This window comes from Struthio camelus, chromosome Z, assembly GCF_040807025.1.
Source record: "Struthio camelus isolate bStrCam1 chromosome Z, bStrCam1.hap1, whole genome shotgun sequence".
Lineage (NCBI taxonomy): Eukaryota > Metazoa > Chordata > Aves > Struthioniformes > Struthionidae > Struthio > Struthio camelus.
This window is the reverse complement of record NC_090982.1, coordinates 69,457,855-69,482,202: the sequence shown is the minus strand read 5'-3', so window position 1 is coordinate 69,482,202 and position 24,348 is coordinate 69,457,855. Positions and strand designations below refer to the sequence as shown.

The 24,348-nt window shown below is 39.8% G+C and overlaps 2 protein-coding genes across 3 annotated transcripts in view; one reads left to right on the top strand and one right to left on the bottom strand.

The window, feature by feature from the left end:
* The first annotated feature begins 4,534 nt into the window (after nucleotides 1-4,534).
* Nucleotides 4,535-9,981, top strand: LOC138064521 (granzyme A-like). 2 transcript variants are annotated; one of them, XM_068927454.1, is made up of 5 exons: nucleotides 4,535-4,664; nucleotides 5,395-5,542; nucleotides 7,242-7,380; nucleotides 8,117-8,389; nucleotides 9,172-9,981. In XM_068927454.1, exons 1-5 carry the CDS (start codon nucleotides 4,604-4,606, stop codon nucleotides 9,343-9,345), a joined length of 795 nt encoding a protein of 264 aa, XP_068783555.1. In that variant the 5' UTR covers nucleotides 4,535-4,603; the 3' UTR covers nucleotides 9,346-9,981. The 2 variants fall into 2 exon arrangements, with proteins under 2 accessions (XP_068783555.1, XP_068783556.1); XM_068927455.1 differs by lacking the exon at nucleotides 4,535-4,664 and adding an exon at nucleotides 5,108-5,268.
* A 3,487-nt stretch (nucleotides 9,982-13,468) lies between these two features.
* LOC104146902 (cell division cycle protein 20 homolog B) overlaps nucleotides 13,469-24,348 on the bottom strand; it is a 34,390-nt gene continuing 23,510 nt past the window's right edge. Inside the window, exons 8-12 of the mRNA XM_068928355.1 lie at nucleotides 23,650-23,744; nucleotides 20,339-20,567; nucleotides 19,081-19,206; nucleotides 18,241-18,358; nucleotides 13,469-14,779 (exon numbers count right to left, since the gene is read on the bottom strand). Coding sequence (XP_068784456.1) covers nucleotides 14,616-14,779; nucleotides 18,241-18,358; nucleotides 19,081-19,206; nucleotides 20,339-20,567; nucleotides 23,650-23,744 — 732 coding nt within the window. The 3' untranslated portion in view covers nucleotides 13,469-14,615. The remainder of the gene's footprint in view (nucleotides 14,780-18,240; nucleotides 18,359-19,080; nucleotides 19,207-20,338; nucleotides 20,568-23,649; nucleotides 23,745-24,348) is intronic.

Genomic DNA, 24,348 nt, shown 5'->3' with positions numbered 1-24,348 from the left:
TCTTTAAAACCAGCCCGTTTCTTGAATCCCCAACATGTGTCACTTTAAGTCTACCAGGAACTTCAGCAGCTCTTTATACAATTCTTGCATTAGAAAACAAGTAAACAACAACAAGTAACAAGCATTAAATTGGATGAATGTCTAACAAAACCTAAGTAGATCAGAGAGTTCAATACTCTTTTCTTTTTTTTCATTTCTAAAGAGAAGAAAATGGAAATGTGTAAGAAGAATGAAACTTGCCCTCTTCTAACAAGTGAACAAACTGAAGAACAAATTCGAGGGTCACCAGAAAAGGCTACACAGAACTCCAGTGAGAGGGAAATCTTGGGAGAATGTGGTGCACAGCAGTCACTCCCAAACTGTGGACCAAGGTGCGTGGGCAGGCAGCAAATTCCCTGCAGAATTACACTGCCTAGGTAGCATTTTCTTTTGAAAGATTGATGAGGATTCACACACAAAGTTTATGAGAGCTATTGAGAATCGGCAGGAATCTGTTGTCTGATAAGTTTAGGAACACCTGACACAAAATACAAGCTATACACAGGGAGAGCCATTTTTATTTTCTTTGCAATAATTTTTGAGAGTGCAGGATTCAGATGCAGAAACCCCTAGAGTGTGCAAGTTTCAAATGCAACTAAAATATCTAAAGAATGTTCTCAAGTAAAAGATAAAAAAGACAGCAGCGGGAGAGAGATTTCTATATTGCTAACCTCTGGGTCTGTGCCTGCCTTCTGCGTGCCTTGCTGGTAAACCACTACGAAAAAATAGCATGACCTTTGTGTGAAGAACTTAGAAAGCCTGCTATCATCTTAAATATCTTGAGAAAGAATGAGAAATTTAACCCTTTCAATACATCCAGGTTTCATTTGCATTCAAGAGTTAGAGAACAGCAGCTCTCCAGATTGTGGAAGGGCATTATAGCATTAAAATGCTTATTTGTATGGCACCGAATCTTACCAGTTATAATCCAGCTGGAAACATGTGAAACCTCCACGTTTCATCTCTCAGAAAACTCTTGCAAAGCTCTTTTAGAAGAAAGCATGTGTCTTTTAGAATTGATCAGCTCATAAAAGAGCCAGGACTAGTTACCCCAAAATCACTCTCCATCCTCCAACTCATCCTTTTTCTGTGGTTATTCACACACTGGAGGTTATCTCTGCAAATCAGTGCATTGCTCCACAAGGTCCTAAAGCCATAATACGATCAAGTTTTCCACGGTTTTGCCTCTGCCCCTGTAAGCTTGCTAAGTGGGTGGCTTACAAAACTGTGTAAAACCTCGTGCTAATAAAAGACAAGACGAACAACAGCCTCACGTTCTGAACAGGCGGAAGACCTGTGTTTCCAGAGCATACTGTCTAATATTGTACTCTTTCTGTCAAATGCATGCAACTTTGTAGAAGTGACACTGATTCACTAAAATGCTTTAAGGACTCTCTGAGCTAAATAAGTCTACTTGTATTTCTAGGCTAATATATTTTTCTGTGATATCACACAGTAAAAAGGTGAAAATAAGGAAGCAGAGCAAAAACAGCTCAGGCAGAAAGGATAACAAATATCACAAGATACAGGTATCACAAAAGCAATGAGAATAAAATAGACTTTCTGATTAGAAAAGAGTGTTAAGAGCAACAAATAATATCAGTTTAAATAAGATTGAGAGTAAAATAGACAGCCTGATGGGAAAAGATTAAGATCAGTAAGTAATGTCAGGTTAAACAAGACGAAACAACTATCAGGTCTGATAGATTATATGGTCTTGCTCTGTTTCTGTGATCCCAAATCTTAGCTATACTGCAGTTCAAAAATCATCCCATGCAGTCAAAGGATCATGGTCATGGTCATCACCCTGTTCTGAGGATCTTCCACTCTCTGTTAAACACAGGATACAAGTGACAAAAAACCTTTTTTCCTGACATCTCCCAGTTAACTTAGCACCTCATCTTCTTAGTTCATCTTTGTCTCTTTTCTCCTTATGCACAGCCCCGCCTTGTCAAGCCCACCTGTGTTTTGACACAGCAGGACTGATCACACCACTCATCCAAGAATACAGAAGGAAGCAAGCCAGTGTCAGGTTCTCTGGGCAGGAGTGAGGACTGAGCAACAAGCTTAGAAAATACTCTTAGTGAAAAGATGGAGCTGTTTAAAGCAACACTCGTGCTGACGTTCTCCAGAAATACGAAGCAGTGCTGGAGAAAATTTACTCAGATCCCCTGATGTTCTGCCTGCAAAGCAGCAGATGCCAGACAAAGAAAGGAAACCTTATTTCTGAGAATAGCTGGTTTTGAAGCATATGGTATTTTGAATATCTCCCAGTTCCTAGGGAAGTGTCTTAACCCCTGGGCCATTATACCAAAGATGGATTGTTCCTCTGCCTGTGCTTTGAGAAGAACTGTGTGGCCCATGTGAGCTGGCCATGGTCTGAGCCTGCCTGGAACTACACAGAAATTAAGTGTTTCTCTGCCTGTCTCTCATCCATGTCAACACCTGTCAGCTCGGGCTGGGATGCCTCCAAGTATTTGCCAACCTGTAGTAAGCATTAGAAAAACATTTTTTTACCACTTCATGCGCCAAGGACACTTGCTATGTGCCTGCTCCACCTTCAGGACTTCTCCATGCGATCAGATGGGGGGGAAAGGGGTCACCCCCTAGGCGCACCCCACTGAGAAGTGCCTCAGGGAGCTGCAGGCAGATGGGCAGATAGGCAGGACTGGTAGATAGGCAAGGCTGCACTGCAGAGCTGCACTGTCTACCTTCATCTTCTCTGCACCGTGATATTGTTCTCTCTTGTCACAGCCCCAGGGCCCTCCCCGTGCATGTCCCATCCCCTTCCCAGCAAGTCCTGGAAATCCATCTCCCAGCCACCAAGGGAAACTCACTGGAGTGGGGTTGGGGATGGACAGCAGAGAAGGCGCCCCAGCTCTGCCCCACTGTGGTCCCAGCAGCTCTCCGATCTGCGCTGCTCTCCTGCCCTCCCTCCCCCGGCCCCTGGCGCCAGCCCTGCAGCACAACTAAGGTGCTGCCAGAGGCTCTGCCAGGTTTAAATCTGAGGTCTAAATTGGTATCCTGAATTTAGGCTCCTAAAATCACACCTCATGCTCACCTTTAGCATTGTATGAGGCAGCATTGATGAAGGAGGAGCATGCTTACTGAGGAAACAAAACCATCAGAATGACTGAGTATAAGGTAAGGGATAGAGAAGTGCTCAGCAAAGTACAGAAGAGAGCTGAAAGTGCTCTGCTGTCCCATGCTTAAGGCATGGATATGCTGATACCTAAGGAGTTACAGAAAAATATCTTTAGAAGAAAATAAGAGAACATTTAAAGATTGACAAAATATAAGTGGGTTAGAGATTATTTGTTTTTAGACAGTATCTCAGAGATTTATTTGAACTGCCTGGAAAAAAATCTAGGGATTTCTGCTAAAATTTCATTCTTTCTTTCCCAAACAGGCTTGTCTTGAAAATACAGCAGGTAAACGTATGGCGATGCATATCAAACCTCTTTTCTCTAGACATAGCACCTGCCATAGGAATATCTGAGGATGAATCATTGTAGCAATTTAAGTTTAAGCAGGGCTCAGTGAAATATAGGTTTTTGGCTCACCAGTGTTCATCCAGATTATGTCACAATGTAACAGGTGACAGACAGGAGCTTTGATGTGGTAAAACTGCCTTTTAAAGAAATCATAAAGGCAGACTAACACACCTGTTTATAAGTGATAAATCTAAGAAAGGCACCTATGCCTCTTGGTGGCACTGGGTTCAGCAGAACACTGAAAAAAAGGAAGGCCAGCAGTGGTAGAAGTTGCTGACAGTCAGTGGAGATTTGCAGGTAATGACAAGAAAACTGAAGCAAAATAAAAAGCTTGATGTGACTTGGGGTGCATGGAGCTGTCACCACATCAGAGATGACAATGTCTCTGATGGGCCACAGCAGCCACAAAGAGCTCTGCTGTCTCTAAAAATAGCCCCATATTTACCTGCTTCCTATTTAAGCCAGTGGAGATCCAACTAACACGGTCAGCAGAGCCCTGGGAGTGACATATCTCGCATAAACAGGTCCCTAGCAGTTGATCCACTGAATCTCTCTGCAGGATCCCTTGACTGTATTGACCAGACAGACCTCAGTGATTATGCACAAGCTTAAACTATGGAGAGTAGAGCATGTGAGCTGGGGCTGGTTGATGTGTCACTGGACTGGTGAGACACTTGTACCCTCTAGGATCTGGAGGCCATGCAGATTACCCTGGGGTTTCTAAAATAGAACTTAACATGTGGGCAACTGAATCAAGCCTAAAATTACATGAGCTGAGCCCTACCGTGTAATCAGATACACAGTGGCTTGCAAGGTTAGGTGGCTCACCCCAGCGCTCACAAGAGGCTAATGCTACATAGAGAACTTGAAGCGGGGGAGATCCCGTCTTCACGCCACAACATAAAATGCAATTTCTCCCTAACACCTCTGATGTGAGCTATGTTGTGGGGGAGGTTTTCTTGTTTCACAATTACAAATGTCAAATAGCCTTAAGACGAGGAAAAAAACCCACATCCTTTTCATTTAGATATATATTAAACTGTGAATAGGGGAGAACCCAGACAGAAATCATGGGGGCTTTCTTCACTTTGTCCACCTCTTTTGCTGTCGTTCTCCTGGTAATTCCTGGAGGTAAGTGCCTGCCCCATTTGATCCTTGCGCTGGTAAATGGTGATGTGCAGAGTCAGAGTTAAGTAGAAATGTATTAGCATAAAGAAGATATTTGCTATTATTGTTGGAGCTCCTAGAGTTCTAATTATTAGCTCTTTTCCACTCATTGTATGTGCTTGGCCTTTTCATACAGAAAAAAAAATTCTGAATTAATTTAATTAAAGCTGCATAGAGGGCAGAGGAGTTCAGAGCAGTTATCACAATCATCATCTGATCCATCTCTCCAGAGACATACCCATGTATTAATCTGTTGCTTTTCTGTTTTTCTGAAAAACATGTTAATTTAATATGACTTATATTATATAGCCCCGTTTCCAGGGATGCATATTGCACAGAGCTTAACTGGTGGCAGGTCAGGAGGTTCTTAGTCACAATGAACACTGAGAAATTAACCATGGCAGTGAGGTTCAGGAAAAGAAATCTGTGCAAGAACAATAACAATACTCTGGTGGTTTTTTGTCAAAGTTCACACCACTAACATGATTTTCGTCCTACGGAAACGTACAGAAGTATTGCTCAGAACGCTGAGCAATATTAAGTCTACCCTGAAGACTGGCATTGTGGCGTATGTACATACTTGTGTGTCTATATACTTTATAATTACATTAACCTTTTTTTTTCTAAGAGACTTAAGTTTCTTACAGTATTCATTAGCCCTGCTGTGTGTATTGTGACTTATTTTTATTTTCAGGTTTGTGTGTGGATATCATTGGAGGAAATGAAGTAGCACCTCACTCAAGACCATTTATGGCTCTAATCAGAGAAGAAAATGGAGCAAAAGTTTGCGGAGGAGCTTTGATCAAGGAAAACTGGGTGTTAACAGCTGCTCACTGTGATATGTAAGTTCTAAATCTGATTCAGAGATGCCCTTTGTGACATCCTGGCATCTCTCTTCAAGAAGGAAAGTTAATATCCCTGGTGGTTTTATGCATTTAGCATGATTATGATTATGTTCTGATTACTGTGCTTCAAGATTTATATTGACAGCTGTGATTTGGTGATTAAGAAATAATATAACAAGGCGTACTGATCTTCAGTGTTTCTGAAGAGATATTTTGCAAGCTTCTATCTGCATGCAAACACAGGCTAGCAACACTGAAGTAGTGAACTTGGGGTAAAGGTTTTTCGGGGGATAAAAGGTTTTTCTCAGTCAATTAGTACACTTGACCAAACAGAGGACTGGTCAGTCTAGCCGCTTAGAAAATAGAATTAAATTCTTGTCATTTTATTCCATGAAAGATATGCCTTTCACTGCGGAACAAGACAGCATGCAGATATAAAGCAGAAAAAATCCCCTAGCTAGATGACAGATGTTTAGAGACTCCTATTTTACAGAATAACCATACATTAGCTTGTCAGCCAGCCTTTCTTCTTTCCATTTGACTCAAGATGCAAATGGCTGTTTGGCCCAGAACACTCTTCCCCAGCAAGGTGAGATGTGAGGTTTAAATCATATGTCTCACCCGTTGTCCTCGTAAGTAAGACTGGAGCTGCTGCTGAGCCAGACCTCACACAGGCTCTGTCAAGGGCCTTTCCAGGGCCAGTGAATCACTGGACTCTACAATGTATCAATTCCTCCTGTCACCATCCAAACAGGGGATATATTGGACCTACTACAAAGAGGGCACAGGGCCCAAAAGCTGTAATATTAACACAAGGCAAAGAATGATGCTAGATGAGACCTCAGTTAAGAGAAACTACAATAAATAAATAATTAATCTAATAATGCTCAGTCAATAGTTAGACGGAGCTTAGTAGCTGAAAGAAAAGGACTAACCGTTTCCTCAGGGTTTTGCTTGTTGCAGTAAAAGGCAATTTAAAAAAGTGCTCCTGCTCAAAGAATATCCTCCCATTCAGTTGTAGCGTACATTTTTCTCCCAGAAATAGCCACACCTGTGGTCTGATATAAAGGAGCACCTTGCTTGACCAAAGAGGGTAGACTCCCGGTTTCTATACCAGAGAGCCCCAGCAAGCACAACTCTGCCACGGTTTTAGTATCTAGTAAGTGTATGAAGCTGCAAAACAACTGAGACAAAGCAAGATAGATGTATCTCATGTAGACTCAGAAAACGGTGTTGAAAACTACATCAGGTGTTAGGGCAAAGCAATGGGATAATTTGGTCCAGTCGTGATGATTGCTGACCTAATAGTCCAGTGAGCTATTCTCCTAAGCTTCCAGCATAAATGGCAGAGGGACACACTTGGTGAGATCATTGCCATCAGCAAAACAGATGCAGCCACTTTCCATTTGGTTCCCAAATGGAACCAAAGGGGTCAGCTCAGAGTCAAGCAGCTGAGTCTTGTCCAGCTCCTGGGAAAGTGAAAATAAAACAACACAAATCTTGATTTACTGACTCAATTTGTTTAACTATTTGTGAAAACATGGTAATCTTTTATATTCTTCCAACTTACTGTTGCTCTTCAGGCATGAGGCAAGAGGATCTGTAGCAACTGGTCATTATAGCACCACATTTAACAGCAAGGAATTACAGACTTACAGCAAGTGAATCCTATTAACTATGTTGTCTTTCTTCTCAGGAAAAAAAGCCAGGTTATTCTTGGAGCTCATTCACTGGGAAAAAAAGAGAGAGAACAACAAGTTTTTCAGATTGCAAAACGAATTCCCTACCCATGCTACTCTCCTAATAATAAGGAAAACGATATAATGCTGCTGCAGGTATAGACTGACTTAGACATCACTTAAGGAGTATGCATCTTCTATGATGTACCACCTTCCCCCTCCTTGTGAGGAAGGGAGATGAGTCAAGGGACTTTCTGGAGACCCTGTTTCCTGGGTGACGTAGTCTGGTCTGCAAATCTAGCCCAATGTGAATTGGGGACTAAGGCATTCAAACTACAAATCCTGTAATGCATATCAGTGCTAGAAATATAAAAATTCTGGAGCTTGGCCAAAATATGTCTGCCTCTGCCTTTTCAGTGAAATAATAAAGATTGTTCACAGAAAGTGGCATATTTCACATATTAAATAAGCTGGCTAAAACGCTAATGTTCTGTCTGAAAAACAGTTTTAATTAAAAATGTATGATTTCTCCCATTCTCAGCTTTGCCAGCTGCAGTGATTGCTGCTATTTTGTCCTACCTAAAAAGCTCAGTTTCACTCTTTTTAGGGTGTGAATAGTATAAGATCCAGAGAAGAGAAATAGAGGTTTTTTTAGAGGTAACATTCCAGTAGACGCTGAATGGGTTTTCATGGGACACAGGACACTCATTTCCCTAATTCCATCATTCCATCCTCATTGACTAAATAAATCCTGCTACAAACAATTGAAGTATCTCACAAAAAGGATTGCAATAATCCTCCACTATCATGATGGAAAAGACCCAGTGATTAACATCGCTGGGGTCTCTATTAGTCTCATTCTCATAATAACTATTTTCCATATCTTCCACAGCTTAAAAAAAGAGCAAAACTTAATAAAGCTGTGAAAATCATTCCGTTGCCTAACTCAGATGATGATCCCAAAGATGGAACAATTTGCACAGTAGCAGGATGGGGACAAACTGCCAATAACTTGAAAAAGGCTTCTAATACACTAAGGGAAGTCAACATCACTGTCATCAACAGAAGGATCTGCAACGATTGGAAGCATTATAATGGCAGGCCTGTCATAACAGAGAATATGATATGCGCTGGGGCTAGGAGAGGAGGAAAGGACTCATGTTCTGTAAGTATATTTACTGGCTGTATCCATCTAGAGAATACTAAAAACAAAAAATAAAACACTAGCTTTTACAGTCTTCTAACTTCTGCCTATCTTCAGTTCAATAAAGAACTTAACAAATATGAGTAAATTTAGTAAAGGTTTGTTTATCAAAGCCTTAAAATCAAAGCTTCAAATTGAGAAATTCACCTTCGCAGACTTTAGATTTTGTGTTTTTATCCAGGCATGGCAGATAGTTCTTCTCTTCCTCTACAAAATGATGTTTAATAGAAAAATCTCCACAAAATAACTTACGCTTAATGGACCCATTCTCAAGCAACTAAATTGAATAGACGATCTTCTTTGATGTCAGAGAGCTTTGAAATAGGTTTTTCTGATAAAAAGCATTTTCACCGGGCACCAAGTAAAAAAAATAAAGTTGTAAGAATAACAACATTTTTAAAACATTTAAATACTGAAGTTACAAAAAAGGTGCACATTTCCAGAAACGTTCTGCCTTTCAAGAAGAAAGTTTACATTTTTTTTCATATTCAGAAACACTGTATCACTATTCCTTAGCAGTGATCTAGATTTATACCACATAACTCACACTTGAAAGATCAGTTTTAAGTCTTTTTCTTTTGGCTAGTGAAAAATGTACCTTCTAAGGAGAAAAAAAAAAAACAAACAATACCACTGCCTACATTTTTGCTTCTTCCTTTCTCTTCTGGAGCAAGATTTAAATAAGAGAAGGATTTTTCAGCTTCGGTAAATTTCAATGAATTTTTTTTTCCCTTTTTTTCCAGGGGGATTCAGGTGGACCATTAATATGCAATAATGTGATGAGAGGCATCACTTCTTTCAGAAAGGCCAACAAGTGCGGTGCTGTTGACAGCCCTGGCATCTACACTCGACTGACAAAGCAATACCTTCAATGGATAAGAAAAACCATAGGGGGAGATATACAGATTGGATTTTGACCAGCCAGTTTCCTACTTTGCGCTTGTGTAACAAACCTTGTTTTGCAATATGCATTATAAAATAGCTTCATGATAGTGGTAAAAGAGGTATTCCCATGCTGGGCTTTAGCAGGTTTCTTTCCTTAGGGATGAAATTGCCTATGTCTGCTCTCAGAATAAGCATGATCTTAACAGGGCCAGAACAGAGCACCCTCCATCAACAGCATTTATAGTTTATACTCTTAAGCATGGAGTCATTAGACAGGTATTTGTGACTCACGCTTCTGATATTCTTGTTCTGGACGTTTAGACCGAGCTCTATACAGATGAATATTTCTGACCAAGAACCTACTCCCGCTGTTTGGTTCCTGACTGCATGTTGAGTATATACTGCATTCTCCTGTATCTATATTTCTGCAAACAACCCTGAAAGTTAATGAGGTGCCAGGTACAACTCTAGATACCTGAAAAACTCTGCAGTTTCTCTGCAGCAGAACTCCCGATTTTAGAGGTGGAGGGAACTGGTAAGCTTTAGGAAATGAAGTCTCAGCTGGATCATTTGGATAGTTGGATTTGAGACACAATAAGTATTTTCTAACTTTCATGCATTTGAAACCTCTGTCTTTCACCCTTTAATGTACTTTGCATTTAATAAAGAAATGGTAACAAAATCTACTGCCTGAAGCTGACAATTTATATGAAACACCCTGCCTGTTGCAGTGCAAGCATTCTGTATACGGTCTGTATATTGCATATACAGTAACATGTATACATGTTTTGGATGTGCTATATGTTTACAGACCGCATCAAGATCAGCAAGACTATATTGAAAAATCAGCTGAAAACCATCCTCCAGAGAAGTGACAGAAAGTGTCTCAGCTGGAGTACCAATATGATAATCCCTGTCAGTACAGCAAAAAAATATATTAATGTCATGGCTCCATTACCCTAGATTTCATTGACAGATATCAAACACCTCAAAAAGAACTTGGTTTTATTTTGTGTTGCTTTGGTTTTTTTTTGTTTTTCTTTTTTTACTTAGAAGGAGGAGTTAGCTAACAGAAAGCAGAGGATATTCAAAGGGTGGAGAAATTTGGTACGTGATTTTAATTAAAAAGCCATTGCTCAGTTCATCACGAGCAATTAAACATTACTTAAAAGCACAACACGAGATTATAACTTATTTACACATCTGTCTCCACCTGACATCTAGTTGAGATAAAATAAAAGTTTTGTCATAAGAGGAATATTGACGGGTGAGGAGGGAGAGGGTCTAAACTACAGTGATCTTTACTGAAAGTTTTGAAGCTGAAGAGCTTTTATGTTTTCTGCCTATTACAAATGTTACACAGGCAGCGTTTGCAGTATTCCTCCTCCTTACTCCTAAGGCGTAGTCTGCATGCTTGTTCTGTGACTGATGGGCTGTAAAAAGGGCCACACACAAACACAGAAGCAAAGCAGAAATAGAAAGAAGGAGTCTTAGCCAAATGCGATTGCATCAGTGCAACTGAGAGTAGAATTTGGCCCACCGACTGATACCGACACCCAAAGCGGTGACTTTGATTCTGTCTTTATACACCCAGGGAATACGTAAGCAAAGTCCAGGCATTTTCTATTCAATTTATCATGCAAACTGCCACATTCTTGCCTCAGGAAAAAGAAAATCGTTATTACTCTAATGAAATAGCTGATCTTCAAGGCAACTTTCATCCTGCTGTAGCATTTTCTTTATCTTATTTCTTCCTCTTCGCTCTGCTTCCTCCTCTTGTCTGGACATCACTGGCAGCATCCTTGTCAGTGGAAAACCCTGCTGAAAGCCTATGATCCATTTTTTTTCCATTTTGATCCAATTACTGCAGAACTTTAGAGATCAGGAAGGTGAGGATCTGACTAAGGAAAAGTCTGCAGTGCATCAAGAAATGTGAAAGGCAAAAGCAAAATATATAGCCTTCCTCCTCTAGCTTGAAATCTAGAATCTACCCCAAGCCAGCATAAAAACTTTTTTAACCTGAACGTTGTTTGGTGAATTGTGCAAAATTAGTCAGGTTCTTAGTGGAACTGAACTTAACACGATAAATGTAACATTCAAGTCTCTGTCACCTCTGCCAGTGGTGGAAATCTGTGGAAAAAGCAGTAGGAGCAAGAGCAAGGAGATGGAACAGAGCTGGGCGTTTCTCTCATCAGGAGGTCTGAACCCAATCCCAATAGAGCTCCACTACTACGGGATGGAGCCCATGCAATACTAGCATTAGCAACAGGTTAAGAAAAGCATCATGATCAGCCAGTGACACTCTGACATCTAGAATGCAACAATTTCTGCTCACTGCAAGCTTATGGGACAGCTGAACACCCTGTGAAGAGGCATAAACTACATTGCACAGGCTGAGGTAACATTTATGTACCTAGCATCAGGTGGCAGCAAAACAGGGGAGAGTCTGCTAGAGATTGTTCAGTGTGTTGTATATGCCGAAACAAAAGAATTCCCTCATTTAAATTTCTTTAAACTATTTAATTGCATAACAGTCAGATACCCACTTTGTTGTACCGGTGAGCCTAGGAACAAACATTCTCACTATGGGCAATTCAAGGTTGTTCTCTTGTAAAAATGATTTTTGTCCTAAGTTTTGGATTCCATATGAGCTGTAAAATGTTCCACCTTGAACAGAACAGTTGGCATTATGCTGTAGGTTTGGGCAACGTAAATTCTGCTTACACTTTGTGTCACCTCCGGAGACTCCGCCATTAGCAGAGACAGGCAACGAGCTAAAAATATGACATATTCTATGGGGAGGAAGTAAAGACTTCACATTTTTCCTTAGAGTTTGTAGGTTAAGACCTCTGCAGAGGCAGAATGAGGCAGCTTTGCAAGAATAATCATCTGCTTTCAGCAACTGCACACTATACTTGCAAGTATTCAGTAACACACCTGCAACGCATGAGCAGCGCAGATCCATGCTGCCCCCTCAAGTCCTCAAACTCCTATTCCAGAAAGACAGATATTAGCCATGTTAAAGAGACTGACAGTAAAGGTGCACTGCTAGAAAAGTAAGCATATCTAGAAAAAATACTTCAGTAAACGTTTAATTTGAATCCAGATTAGTCACAAGCTGAAATTCAAATATATGCTTAAATGCTTTCTTGGAATGGAGACGTGATCATAGAGCAGAGCTCCTGTTCACATGCTCACAAAAGATTCTCATTTTATTAATGGACTTTTGGCTAGTTCCGCTAAATCAGTGACTTCTCCCACTTTAAGTACCATGTTAGAATACTTGGGGGGCCAATACAGCTTGACCATTCAATAATGAATGAGCATAACTAGGTGTAAGTAGTCAGCATTCCTCAATCCAAAAACGTGTTTTCTTATTTATTCTTTTCTTATTTTCTTATTTCTTATTTTCTTATTTCTTACTTCAATAGCTAAGCATCAAACAAAATATGCTTAGCTTCATATTGACTAGCTCTTTCCCCATGACATCCTCCTATCCCACCCCATATTAAACATCTGTTTCTTTATTTGGTAAATCAAGAGCATTTAGGTAACTTCTACGGAAAGAGAGGGAATTTGGGGGAAAATCACAGAAATCTATAAGAGTAAAGAGATGAATTCTATTACTATTTTCCCTTTGAAAAGAGAAAAATATTTTTAACATTTTTTAGAAACTTTTAAAGTATGCAAAACACTGTTTTGAGTATTTAAATCAGCTTCTAAATGCTTGATAAAATCAGCTGCAATAAGCATGCTATTATTAGAGTACAGGTACTGTGTAAGTTATTTCCTATTCTCAGATATGAGCTTCTTCATAGTTGTTTCTATCTTTTCTATCTCGTTTTGCAGAAGACCACAAGAGATAACCACAGAAACTAGCAGCTTAGTAGCATATTTATTGTAAATTAACAACTTGTTAGGTACTCAGGACATCTGAGAAAACATTAGCGGTCTCAAACTTCCAGACCTAAAGTGATCATGTGATTTATGAACAGAAGATGAGGTTTTAAAAATGATGAGAACCAAAGATATGACAGTTTCACATTCATTTCCAGAGATGCTTGTGCCCCCCCTTAATGTTGCCTATCTCTTTTCAAGCATTTGATCACAACTTAATTTTCCAGCAGCTGATAATCTACTCCTCTAATCCCCCATACTTCCTTAGGTCAGTTACAGGAAATATTGCAAATATATTTCAAACAGAAAAAAAAAAAGAAATTCAAGCAATGAGTTTCTGAGCTCACAGGGCTTTTAATATACAAATTCAAGACTGAATCCCTACTCAGTGCCTCTCCATCAATGGTGAACACAAAGCTCCAGAGATGTCTGTAGATAGAGCATGCTTTGAATAGCACCACTGAGTCGCATCTGAATAGCATCTGAAGAGGAATCCTGACAGTCTTACTTAGCTGTTGACAGTGTACACGTTTTACTCAGACAAACTCCTATTAAAGTCCAAGGGGTTTGGCCCTTGAGAGCACTAAATAAAACTCACAGAGTGCCAGCTACCAAGTTTATTGACACCTAAAATTAAATTGGTACCCATATGGGATAAATGAACTAACTGTTGTGTTTCACCCAAACAGAATGCTTCTTTGGCTCTGCTCACCAGTTGATTACTTAATTATGCACAGTAACAGAATTATTACACATTTATTTATATTTTCATATATCTAACACACACAATAGATGGGTTTAAGGAAACAATTCATAATCCAGTAAAAGGCATTTTCTAATAAACACAGTTCTCATTGCTGCTATGAGAACAATAAAGAATTCCCAATAAATTATTTATCTTTAGTTAGAGTAATGTATTTAGGCTGGGTCTCAAGAAATATTTACACAGACTCTCTTTTGCACTATGATCTATGTGATGTATAGAATGATCTGGTCCCCTGGACTGGTCTCTGCTGGTCCTAGTCCTTGAATAATTCCAGGTTACTTACATGAGGGGCATGTGTTTCCAATGGAGAGGCTAAGACGGTGTAAAACTAATTACAAGAAGCATAGCTAAAAGCAGGACCTAAGACTTTATGCTAGCACTTGACATAGGGGGGATTCCACCCATGCTAGTTTAATGAAAATAAATGTTATATTATTCTTCAAAGTTAGAACATTTTTCCCCTAACGTGAGCGAGACAAGTTACTATCATTCTATATGTTGATGAACTGATGGAGAAAATTGCTTTTGCATGAAAATATGATGCTATTTTTTGCTATGTTTCATTTGGAAGGAACATATATATTCCAAATTATTGAATGGGCCAAATGCACTTAATCACTTGCTTTCAAGGAAAAGAAGTCACAAGAATGAGCTCAGAAAACCATTAGGCGCCGCCTTGCTGGTGTATCTGCTCTCCCCAGACTCGTGGCATGTCCACACACAAGCTGTCCCATCAGCCGCCACAGAAAAGAGCCTGCTCTCATCTGGGCTCAAGGCTACATGCAGCACTCTCCCTTTATGACCTGCAAAATAAAACATGCATATAAAATACTCAAAGATGGGTCACAATTTTACACTGAGAATGCAGTGCACTTTCACCATCCCCTACCCACGGTAGGGTTCGATCTACTTCCACTATAGTAGCTAAATGTGCTGCATAAGACTTGTTTTTTCACTGAAGCCAGCTTTATCTAGAGAGTACTTTCACATTAAGAAGGAACTGAAGTCAATTTTTTTTGTATTAGGGACCAGGCTGTAACTGCAAGGACTGTACCACATTTCTGTCCAAGGAGAACATTAAACCTGAACCTTGATTCTCTGCTGCACTTACCACATGAATCTCATCTGCATTTGGTAATGTGTCTCACGGCTGAGCATTCCCATCTGGCTGCACGTGCTTTGCAGACAGTTTGCTGCTGATCCAACAACTATGAGATAGTGTCTGCAGCTGCTGAGTTATTATTATTAAGGAGATCCTTTAACAATGATCCCACCGAATAATTTATCTGAATTGCATATTGAGTTTGTCTGTAGCCGTAGCAAACTGAGAGCTAGACACCGAAAGCCAGAAGCTACCCCAGTTTAGCAGCATAAAAACGTGAACAACTCATTAACCTGGTTATGCAAGCATCTTCTTCAGTAAAAATAACTGGCTCTGAACCGGATGGCTGAACAAGAATCTGGTGTTAAACTGAGACCACCGAGACCTATGCTTGCTTTACTGCTCTGACACAGACAGCCTGTGTGATCTTGCACAAGGTCAAACCATGAGATTTTTAGGTACCTGGGGCAAGAAAAATTAGGAGCCTTTTTACCATAAATTACTGGCCATTACCTTCTCTGGGTGGGTGGTGTTACTGACTTAATCATATAGCTGTGTTAGTCATCCAAGGGCAAAACAGGAAATACTGAGATATAGCGTATCTCATCCAAAATAGACCAGACGTAGGTCACCTATGTCCTCCCATCCTCTGTGTTTCAGGTCCCCAGGAACACAATAGGGATAACAGCACTTCTCTAGCTCAAAAGAATGTTGTGAGGATAAGCATGTGAGGAACTGTGAGGCCCTCCAAGGCTGTGGTATTTTATCACAGTGGTACCTGATGAGGATCCATAGCAATGCTGTAGATGGATAGCTTGTCCTACCTTTGTGAAGCTGCTAGAATGGCTCTTTGGACCCACAGTGACTAAAAGCAAGTATCTTTTGCCCTGGGGCTGAGTAACACATCCCACCTAGAGTTTGAGACTGGAATTTTGACGTTAACACTAAATTATTTCCAGCAGAGATTATTTTTCAAGCTTTGCTCCTCAAGTTATTGAAGACTACACCACTTTGTCAATATGCATGACTGAGTTCACATTGCACAGAATTCTTAACATCATCTCCTTCCAGTGTCTGCAATGACTTTAAAGCAAGAGTCAGAGACATAGTCTTTAGAGGCATTCAAAAATATTCACAACACTAATTGAAACTTGATTAATAGTTTCAGTCACAAATAAGTGAGGGAGGGTTGGGGAGAAATCAGAACAGTGGAAATTGTTCACTGCCATGTTTTCTGAGTGGAGAAGACTGGAGTTTTATTTCATGGTTTCAAGATTACATTTAGGCACTTTTCAAAACAATTAAACGTTGGGTGTTTGCTTTTGTGTTTTCCTTGATCTAAAACAACTTTTCTGAGGGGAGGAAATCTATATCCAAAAATAATCTAGCAATTTACTCTCATAGCTGTATCAGAAGTATCCCAAAGATGGACTTCATGCTTGAAAAAGGTTATTACCTTCCAGTTGTTTTATTGCTCACTAGTAGGCAACCTCAATTACTAAAGTATTCAAAAATAGCTGATAGTGCTGAGCTGTTAGCTGAGGTCTTCAGCTCTTTGCAGCAGGATCCAATAATGAAATACAGTAACGACAATTTATTTCAGTGCAGAATCTTGTGGTTAAGGGTGTCTGAGAGTGATTTAGAGACATCCTGCAATTAGAGTATTTTTTCTGAACATATTTTGACACATTGACAATTTTCTCCAGCATCCAATTCCTTGGATGTTGTAAGAACATAAGTAGAAATAGCCATAAGTAGAAATAGCCACACAGTAATTTTCTGATCTTTTTGTTCCAGAAAATTAGTTTTTCTTGCGGATGTGTAAACTGAATAGGAAACAGGATGATAAGTAACCCTCCAGCTTTACAACATTAGTAATGTATTGACTTACACGGTAAATCTTTTGCACGACACATTTTTCTCAAAAGTAAGAGCAAATCTTTCCATTGTAAACTGTGCATTCAAGATTTATACAGATTTGAGAAACCTCAGTAGTTAAGTAGCTACGGTAGTAAAGACTGAATGTAGATTTTACATTTCTAGCACTGCAGATGCACTGAGTCATTTTCCTTATTTCACTTTCAGATCATTTCTTAGAGAAAGCTACCTTTAGAGCTATACATAAATGAGTAGGGATAAGAGAAGAAAAATAGCATGAAGAAGCAGCATTACACAAGGATAATGTGCAAGACACATGCCCTCTCTCTTCCATCTTTGGATTGAGTCTTCCAGGCTTTCCCCTTACAGGCTAGGGTTGAAGCCAAGTCCCTGGAGTACAGCACATATTAGAAATTTAATTAGTTCCTTTAAATGCATCAATGGGGTGCAAAAAGTATTGGTAAATATCACCTGTGTTTTTAGGTGGAAAATCAAAAGCTTCTCTGGATATAATCTTGTCAGCGAGTGTGAAAAACATCCTAAACCAGCAAAAACATAGCCAGTGCTCAAATAACTTGTGTTTTCCTTAAAATTCAGATGCTTCTGTTGGATCTCTTCTGTTAAGACTGAAACAAATGAAACTCAATGGATGGGAGCAAAGAACAATTTTGATATACAGTCTTGTACTACAGTTCCATGGACTGAGATACTCAGAGCTGCAAAGAAACTTCACTTGCTCTAGCTATCAGCACAGTACAAGGGAAAGAAGCTGCTTTGCAATACTTCAGACAAAATCATTCACTGAAACCTAGATAGCTCTAAATAACATATGGAGGTTTATTTCAAACTTCTTTTGGAAGCTGGTCCAGTATCCTTGCATGATGAGCTGCAATACTGAAGACCCACATCGAGGAGGCAATCAACACAGAATATATGGAAGCAACTTAGCACTCTCAGCCCAGCTCTAGGAGGCCTTAGGGAGAGGGGGGACTCCACATCCTGCACCTGGTATGGCCTTAGAAATAATAGGAGAGAATCCCATCATTAAAACTAAGGCATTTTACAAAGGCAGCTTATATATTACTATCTTAATAAGCTTACATTTCCAATTCAATGCCTCAGGACTGTGTGAATGCATGCATCTAGGTAGAGACAGCATGTGTGGGTGATGCTCTTTTAACTTTATTTTGCTTAAACACATAAGTAAATTAATTGCAGAATTATATTGATTAGACAGAAGGACAGTTAACTGAACCAGTGAAAACTATTAACCAAAATACTTGCCATAGAGTTCTGATGAATTGATAAGCATAGGATACTTCCATATTGTCATCTGATTTCTAGGAAGGCCTTGTCCAGTCATCAGTTTGCTGGTTTTGGGTAACCACAGCAAGGAACAAATCTATTGCAATTTAAAATTCTGCTTTAGTTCTCAGAAAAGGTCTACATGCATCATTCAGTAGATTTGAAATTTGCCATGTTAACCGCAATGCTTAAACAAGCTACTGAGAAATAGCCCCAGTAGAATATTTACTTATTTGGAAGGATCACCCCATTTCTGACAATACTTTGAAGTATAGCTGCACCATTATCCTAGCTAAGCATGACAGTAGCCTACCAGTATAAAACCGAAGCCCCTCAGACAGATCCTCAGTTGAGTAAGCTGGCATAGATCCAGGAGAATCAACAAGAGTTATACTGCTTTACTTTGTCTGAGAAGCTCCAAACGTTCAAATTTCTGAGACTGATGTTTGCCCTCTGACTCTTACAGCTCTCCCCACCCGAGCACTCTGGGAATTTTGCCTCCTCCACAACATTCTCTCCTTGTTTTGAGTTTTGGCCAAAAGCATCACTGCCAATAAGGAAAAGATGATGAAAAGTGTCTGGCTGTGAGACCACCTCCTCTTCAACCACTTGAGACAGAAGTGGTCAACAAGAAAAAACAAATTGCTTCTGAATCCAATCACACACTGCAGTGCTGAACATAGCACAAATGCTTCTCTAGAGAAAATCCCACTGTTCCTCTGTCTACAGAACTGCCCTCAAAGTCAGTGGGAGTTTGCCAAAGTAACACAGCTATACAAGAGGCCATAGCCTAACTATGCAGACATTTCATCATTTCACCTGAGAATCTGTAGCTGCACTTTGGATGATTTTCTCACGATTTATGTCCCAGACACGCAAAACCCCATCTTTCATTCCACCTCCTGTAGCAAGGATTTTGGACTGCCAAGGACACCAGTTCATAGCCTAAAGAAAAAAAACAGACGCCAGAAAGACTAGGAGGTTAGCTGAAGAAGAGGGGAGTAGATTTTGCTTAAAAGCCAGGTTGGAAAAATGAACTACAGCAAGCACCCAGAGTGTACCTTTTTCTTTTACTCACTGCACATCATGCTCCTCCTACACACACACACAGAGATGTAAGATCCCAAAACTCCAAACGCTGCTTCAGATTTCCTTTGCCATTGCTTCACAGTAGCCTACACTGTCTTCACATAAGCTGGCAAAACTCCAGCTTCCTTTCTTACACTTCATGGGTCACAGATTCACAGTTGGGTGCCACAACAGACCATTAGATTAGAGTCTGACTTACTGCCTAAACCAAGCCAACAGGGAACCCCCAGGCAACGTGACTTATAGGACTTACCACAGGCCTGGTTCCTTCTGAGATACATCCAGCACATGCCGGAGGCCCAGGCTCAAGGAAAGCTAACAAGAACTGAATTCCACCTATTCCAACAGCTTTCTCTGACCTTTTAACATCAGTGTTTCAGTCCAGCCTCAGGCTTTTCTGGGAGGATAAACAGCTTATAAATGCTGAACTCCCCTGTCTCTCATTGCTGATATCTGTCCTATCTCCCACACAGACTGAGAGCTTATGAAGATGAGCAATCTAAGCTGTCCCATCTCCAGTTTCTTACTTCAGATCCCTTGCTATCAGCTATTATATCATGAAATGAAAGTATGGACAGGAGGGCAAAAGAAACTTTATATTTAAAATTATTTCAGCAGAGAGAATTCTCCAAAACCAAACTTCAATAATTAAAAGCTCTTGTTTTTTGACTTGTAGGTATTGTGCCACTGAAGTTCTCTGTGCAAGACAGAGTGAGGAGGAGGCTGTAAATTTTATTTCTGTTTGGTATTATATTTACAAAGGCCTACTAATCCAGGAAAAACTCAAAGTATTCAGTAGTCAAAGTATTACCGTGACTGGGAATACTGCATGAGGAGAATGGGTCTTAAAATTAACTGCGCCACAGTAAGGGGAGAAGAAACTAACAGGAATCACCGAGATAATCTGAAAAATCCCATGACTGTCTACATCAGCAACATGATTTCATGAGGACAGATATAGAAAAGCAGCTATTCCTTCTCCATATACCTTGACTGCTGAGGAATGAGGTATGGTTTTCAGTGGCTGTGACTGCACTTTCACACCAGGGTCACTAGGCCAGATATTCAATACCCCATCACTAGATCCACTTGCCAGCAACTGATCGGTTAGTGACCACTTCAGGCTACAAATGCTTTGCTTGTTCTGGCAAAGAGTCCCAACATGGTGCTGAGCAACCCGAACGTCATGGTGGTGAATAGATCCTAATCTTGAACCACTGTAGATGAGAAAAGATAGCATGAATTTGATGTCAAGGAAGACAAGCTACATTGTCACATTGATGTTTCTTCAGTGGTTTCAAAAGCAAACCACAGCAAAACATGCCTGCAGAACAACACTATTGAAGTAAGAGGCAAGACAAACCAGAGTATCAAAAGCGCACCCAGAATGCAGAGGTGGCTGACAATGGAAAGGAGCCAAGCAGCTGCTCAGTACAGGCCAGGCAGAAAAGCTGTTCTCCATTAGAGTTTTCCTTTCCCTGAAGATATATCGCAATGAACGACACTGATTTGCACCTTGTTCAACTGCTAGCCTTCAACTGCTAGCCATTTAACATAAACTCTTTCCTCTTCTTTAACAAAAGTACTGTTGTGCCACACAAGTTTTGCCAAGGCCAGATACAACTCTACTCCCCCAAAAGAGTCAGTGTATAATTGCATTGCTCTGAGAAAGGGCTTAGTGAGTAACAGTGTCTTCTTTGAAAGCGAAAGGGAGGAAGGACAGAACCAGGCTGAAGGAGAATTTGCACTAACCACCTCTACTTGTCACAGTTTGACTTAGTCACACTAATTGCCTGTTAGGAAATGGATCCATGGTGCTGCCTCTCCTGCGGGACCACTCCTTCACTCACTCTACAGAGCATGAACTGTAGGTCCAAGAGGTTGCACTCTCCATTTACATATGGTTACTACAGTCAGTATCATCAGTCTATCAAAGGAAGGAAGAAAAACCCTGTTGGAAGCACTGCTACTGCTTCAGCTTAGCTCCTCGATGTGGGTTTTGCGCATCAATAGAAGAGCTGAATTAAAATTACTAAAAATATCTTACAGCATATAACTCTTTTCCTGTCTTCCTAAGGATATTACCTACATTAAATCTATGAAAAAATAAAAGAGCTTCCCACAGGAAATTCACACCTCCATCCATTCTGATGGCATTGAGAAAGTTGTAAGATTCATTCAACTTCAGAAAGTTCATCATCAACTTTCTGGACATCGGAAAATGATAAATATATTGCAGTAATGTGAGATATATTTAAAGCAAAAATGACTGAAGATTTTCCTGTACTAGCTCTTAAAGATTTTCAGATACAAGCTGAGTGATTCAGAAGCTCCAAAAATGCACACACAAAACTGACCGACTACAAGCAGTGTCATTCTACTATGTTTGTATTGTACAGACTTGCCAAGCTCTTGAAACCAATGAAGTCCACAAAAGCGTGAAAGACTCCAACCAACCAGTTGTCCTTAATATCCACTGGCAATTTTTACAGAAAATGTCTGTAAAGATACATTGGAATATGCATGTCATATGCAAAGATGTCATCATTTACCTCCTGCAGATTCATATAGACTTTTCCTACTGTACAATAAGCAGAAAAATCTTACTAACAGAAACAGAATCGAATTGCCAGTGTTGACCATATTAAGATTTTTGATCATTCTAGTGGTAAGAGTGGGAAGGAACTGAGCCTCTTCAGAATCCTAGTTGGATTTATTTTTCTTAATGAAACGTTTTACTTGCCATAAGAAGAAATTAGAATTATTTGCTTTTTACACAGATGATTACATTTGTTCTGCTAAAGACAAAAACCCATAAAACTTCATGATAGGTTAATTTATGGTACTGAAATATATTTAGAGTTTCATGAGGATGTGTTGTTGGACTATTTTGGCCACAAGTATTAGTAAAGTCAATATAATCCCAAAGAATCAACTGTCCATAGTGAAGTTTGGTGTAAGAACGGTTCTCTTATATTACTGACAAAGAATAATCACGCCATGTCTTTCTTTCTGTTTATATAAATACTTAGATTCTGTCATAATTTTAGAATGGCTGGTCTGTTGTCAACCTAGCACAAGTCATAAATATTATCTCAACATAATCTATCAACAGTAACCGTGATTCACAGGTTCATGCTGAATTTTATTATCAATTCTTATTCAAAGAGGTTTGCAATTTATAAGTTTCTGCTATTTGCGTTCATTTGGTCAAGCTGAAATACAAACTGAAACTAATGCGTACTGTAATAAGGTTATGTCACTTGGCATTAACAAGATGTTCAGGCCTCACCCTTGTAACTTAACTCACCCAGAAGACCTACTCCAAAGGTCATAGCATTTTATTAACTGTTCAGTTGGTATTCTTGTACCTCACCCAGCAGACCTAACACAACCAAAAGCCACAGAATCTTACTGTGAAATCAAAACAAAACTACTTCTCTAAAGCAGTGTGCTTGTCCAGTGATATTAGTTTCATTTTGAGTTTAACAATGAAGTTTAAATCAGTCAACCCTTGCTACTATTACTGAGTTTAAACAAAACAGAAGACTACCACATGACTTTAAAACAGTAGAAGTATCTATAAGCCAGCCTCCCCTCAGCCCTTCAAGTCTGGGACAAACATATGAACCAGCAACTGGAAGAAAAAGAAAAACATGAGAAAGTATGTTTAATCATTCTCATTTGAGTCCCCATACTGAAGTGATCCCTAAACACAAAATGTTCACAAGCTAGCATAAAAACTCACCCTCAAAGGCCAACCACTTTAATCCTCCCTCAAAATAGGTCTCAGGCTGTGGGAAGCATTGAATTGGCCTTCCCTCACAGCTACATCATTGGAAAGGTGTGCAACTCTAACAGCTGTGCTTCACTGTGCACCTGAAAGGATAGATGCAGCCTTGGTATCAATGGAAGAACAGCCTGAACTCCATGCCATTCTCCACCTGGTACTTTCTTGGAGTCCAGACTCACTGGAGGCAACACCATTCAGAGCTCAGGCTTTGCACAAAAAGAGCCGCAGTCCAAAGCCACAGTCTCTATATTCTAGTGAAATTCTGCAAGTGGTGACAGCTTTCTGGAAAGTGGGTAAGAAAAAGGGACTAAAGAGGGGGTCCAACTCCCTTTGGCTGCCTTCTTGCCATGCAGTAAATCTACATATAACTTCTGAAAAGGTAGATAAGTAAAGAGACAGGATAAAGCACCTTTATGCAAAGCCAGAGAAAAAGAGACAAAAGTCCCACTCACTTTAGCGAAGTAAAAACAGTAGGACTCTTTCTGTGACTGTGCTGTACCACTCACCTGCTTAGAATATAATGATTCCAGCTCAGAGCTCCAACTACAGACAGGTGACCAAACATGTTTCTCAACCTCTTTTTTGTTTCAATGTCCCACAGCTGCCAACCCAAAACAACAACAACAAAAAAACAAGTTTAACAACAAAAAGAAAAGACATTATTGTTAACTTAATTTGTTTGCAGGTAAGCCACCACTCATTTCTGATTTGATATACAGATGACCTCAAGATCATTCATTTCACAACTAAGGGAGTATTTCCAGATGTTGGTCCCTATACCACTGATGCTGAAGTCAGTAGGAATTAAAGGCAATGTACATATCTGAGTTTAAAGCTATTTATTTACATGCCAGTATTTGGAAATCCATGCTAGAAATCATGGGCCCGAGTACCTTCAGACTGCTGACTCAAGACTGCATCAAGTAGCTTCCCACACTATCTAGCATCTCAGCCAACATCCGACTAAAATCTTTGGATAACAGGATTGCCCTATTACAGCTGGTTGAGAGGTGTGTGCATAATCTGATTGAAGTCAAATTCTGGTGTGTGAATCCATAAGGAGAATTTTGGCTTACATTCTAAAGAAATCTGTCACAACAGTGATCTTAGCAAGAGAGTTACAACAAAGCATAGTCTGTACTGGATAAAATAATTTCACAAAAGGGTTCCTCTTACTGATGGAAAAAATTCTAACTGACCCTGAA

Excerpts from the sequence above, each read along its gene's own strand:
- LOC138064521 (XM_068927454.1), top strand. The coding sequence starts at position 4,604 with ATGGGGGCTTTCTTCACTTTGTCCACCTCTTTTGCTGTCGTTCTCCTG. Across the intron at positions 4,665-5,394 it reads TCTCCTGGTAATTCCTGGAG|GTTTGTGTGTGGATATCATT; the intron begins GTAAGTGCCTGC and ends TTTTATTTTCAG. Across the intron at positions 5,543-7,241 it reads ACAGCTGCTCACTGTGATAT|GAAAAAAAGCCAGGTTATTC; the intron begins GTAAGTTCTAAA and ends CTTTCTTCTCAG.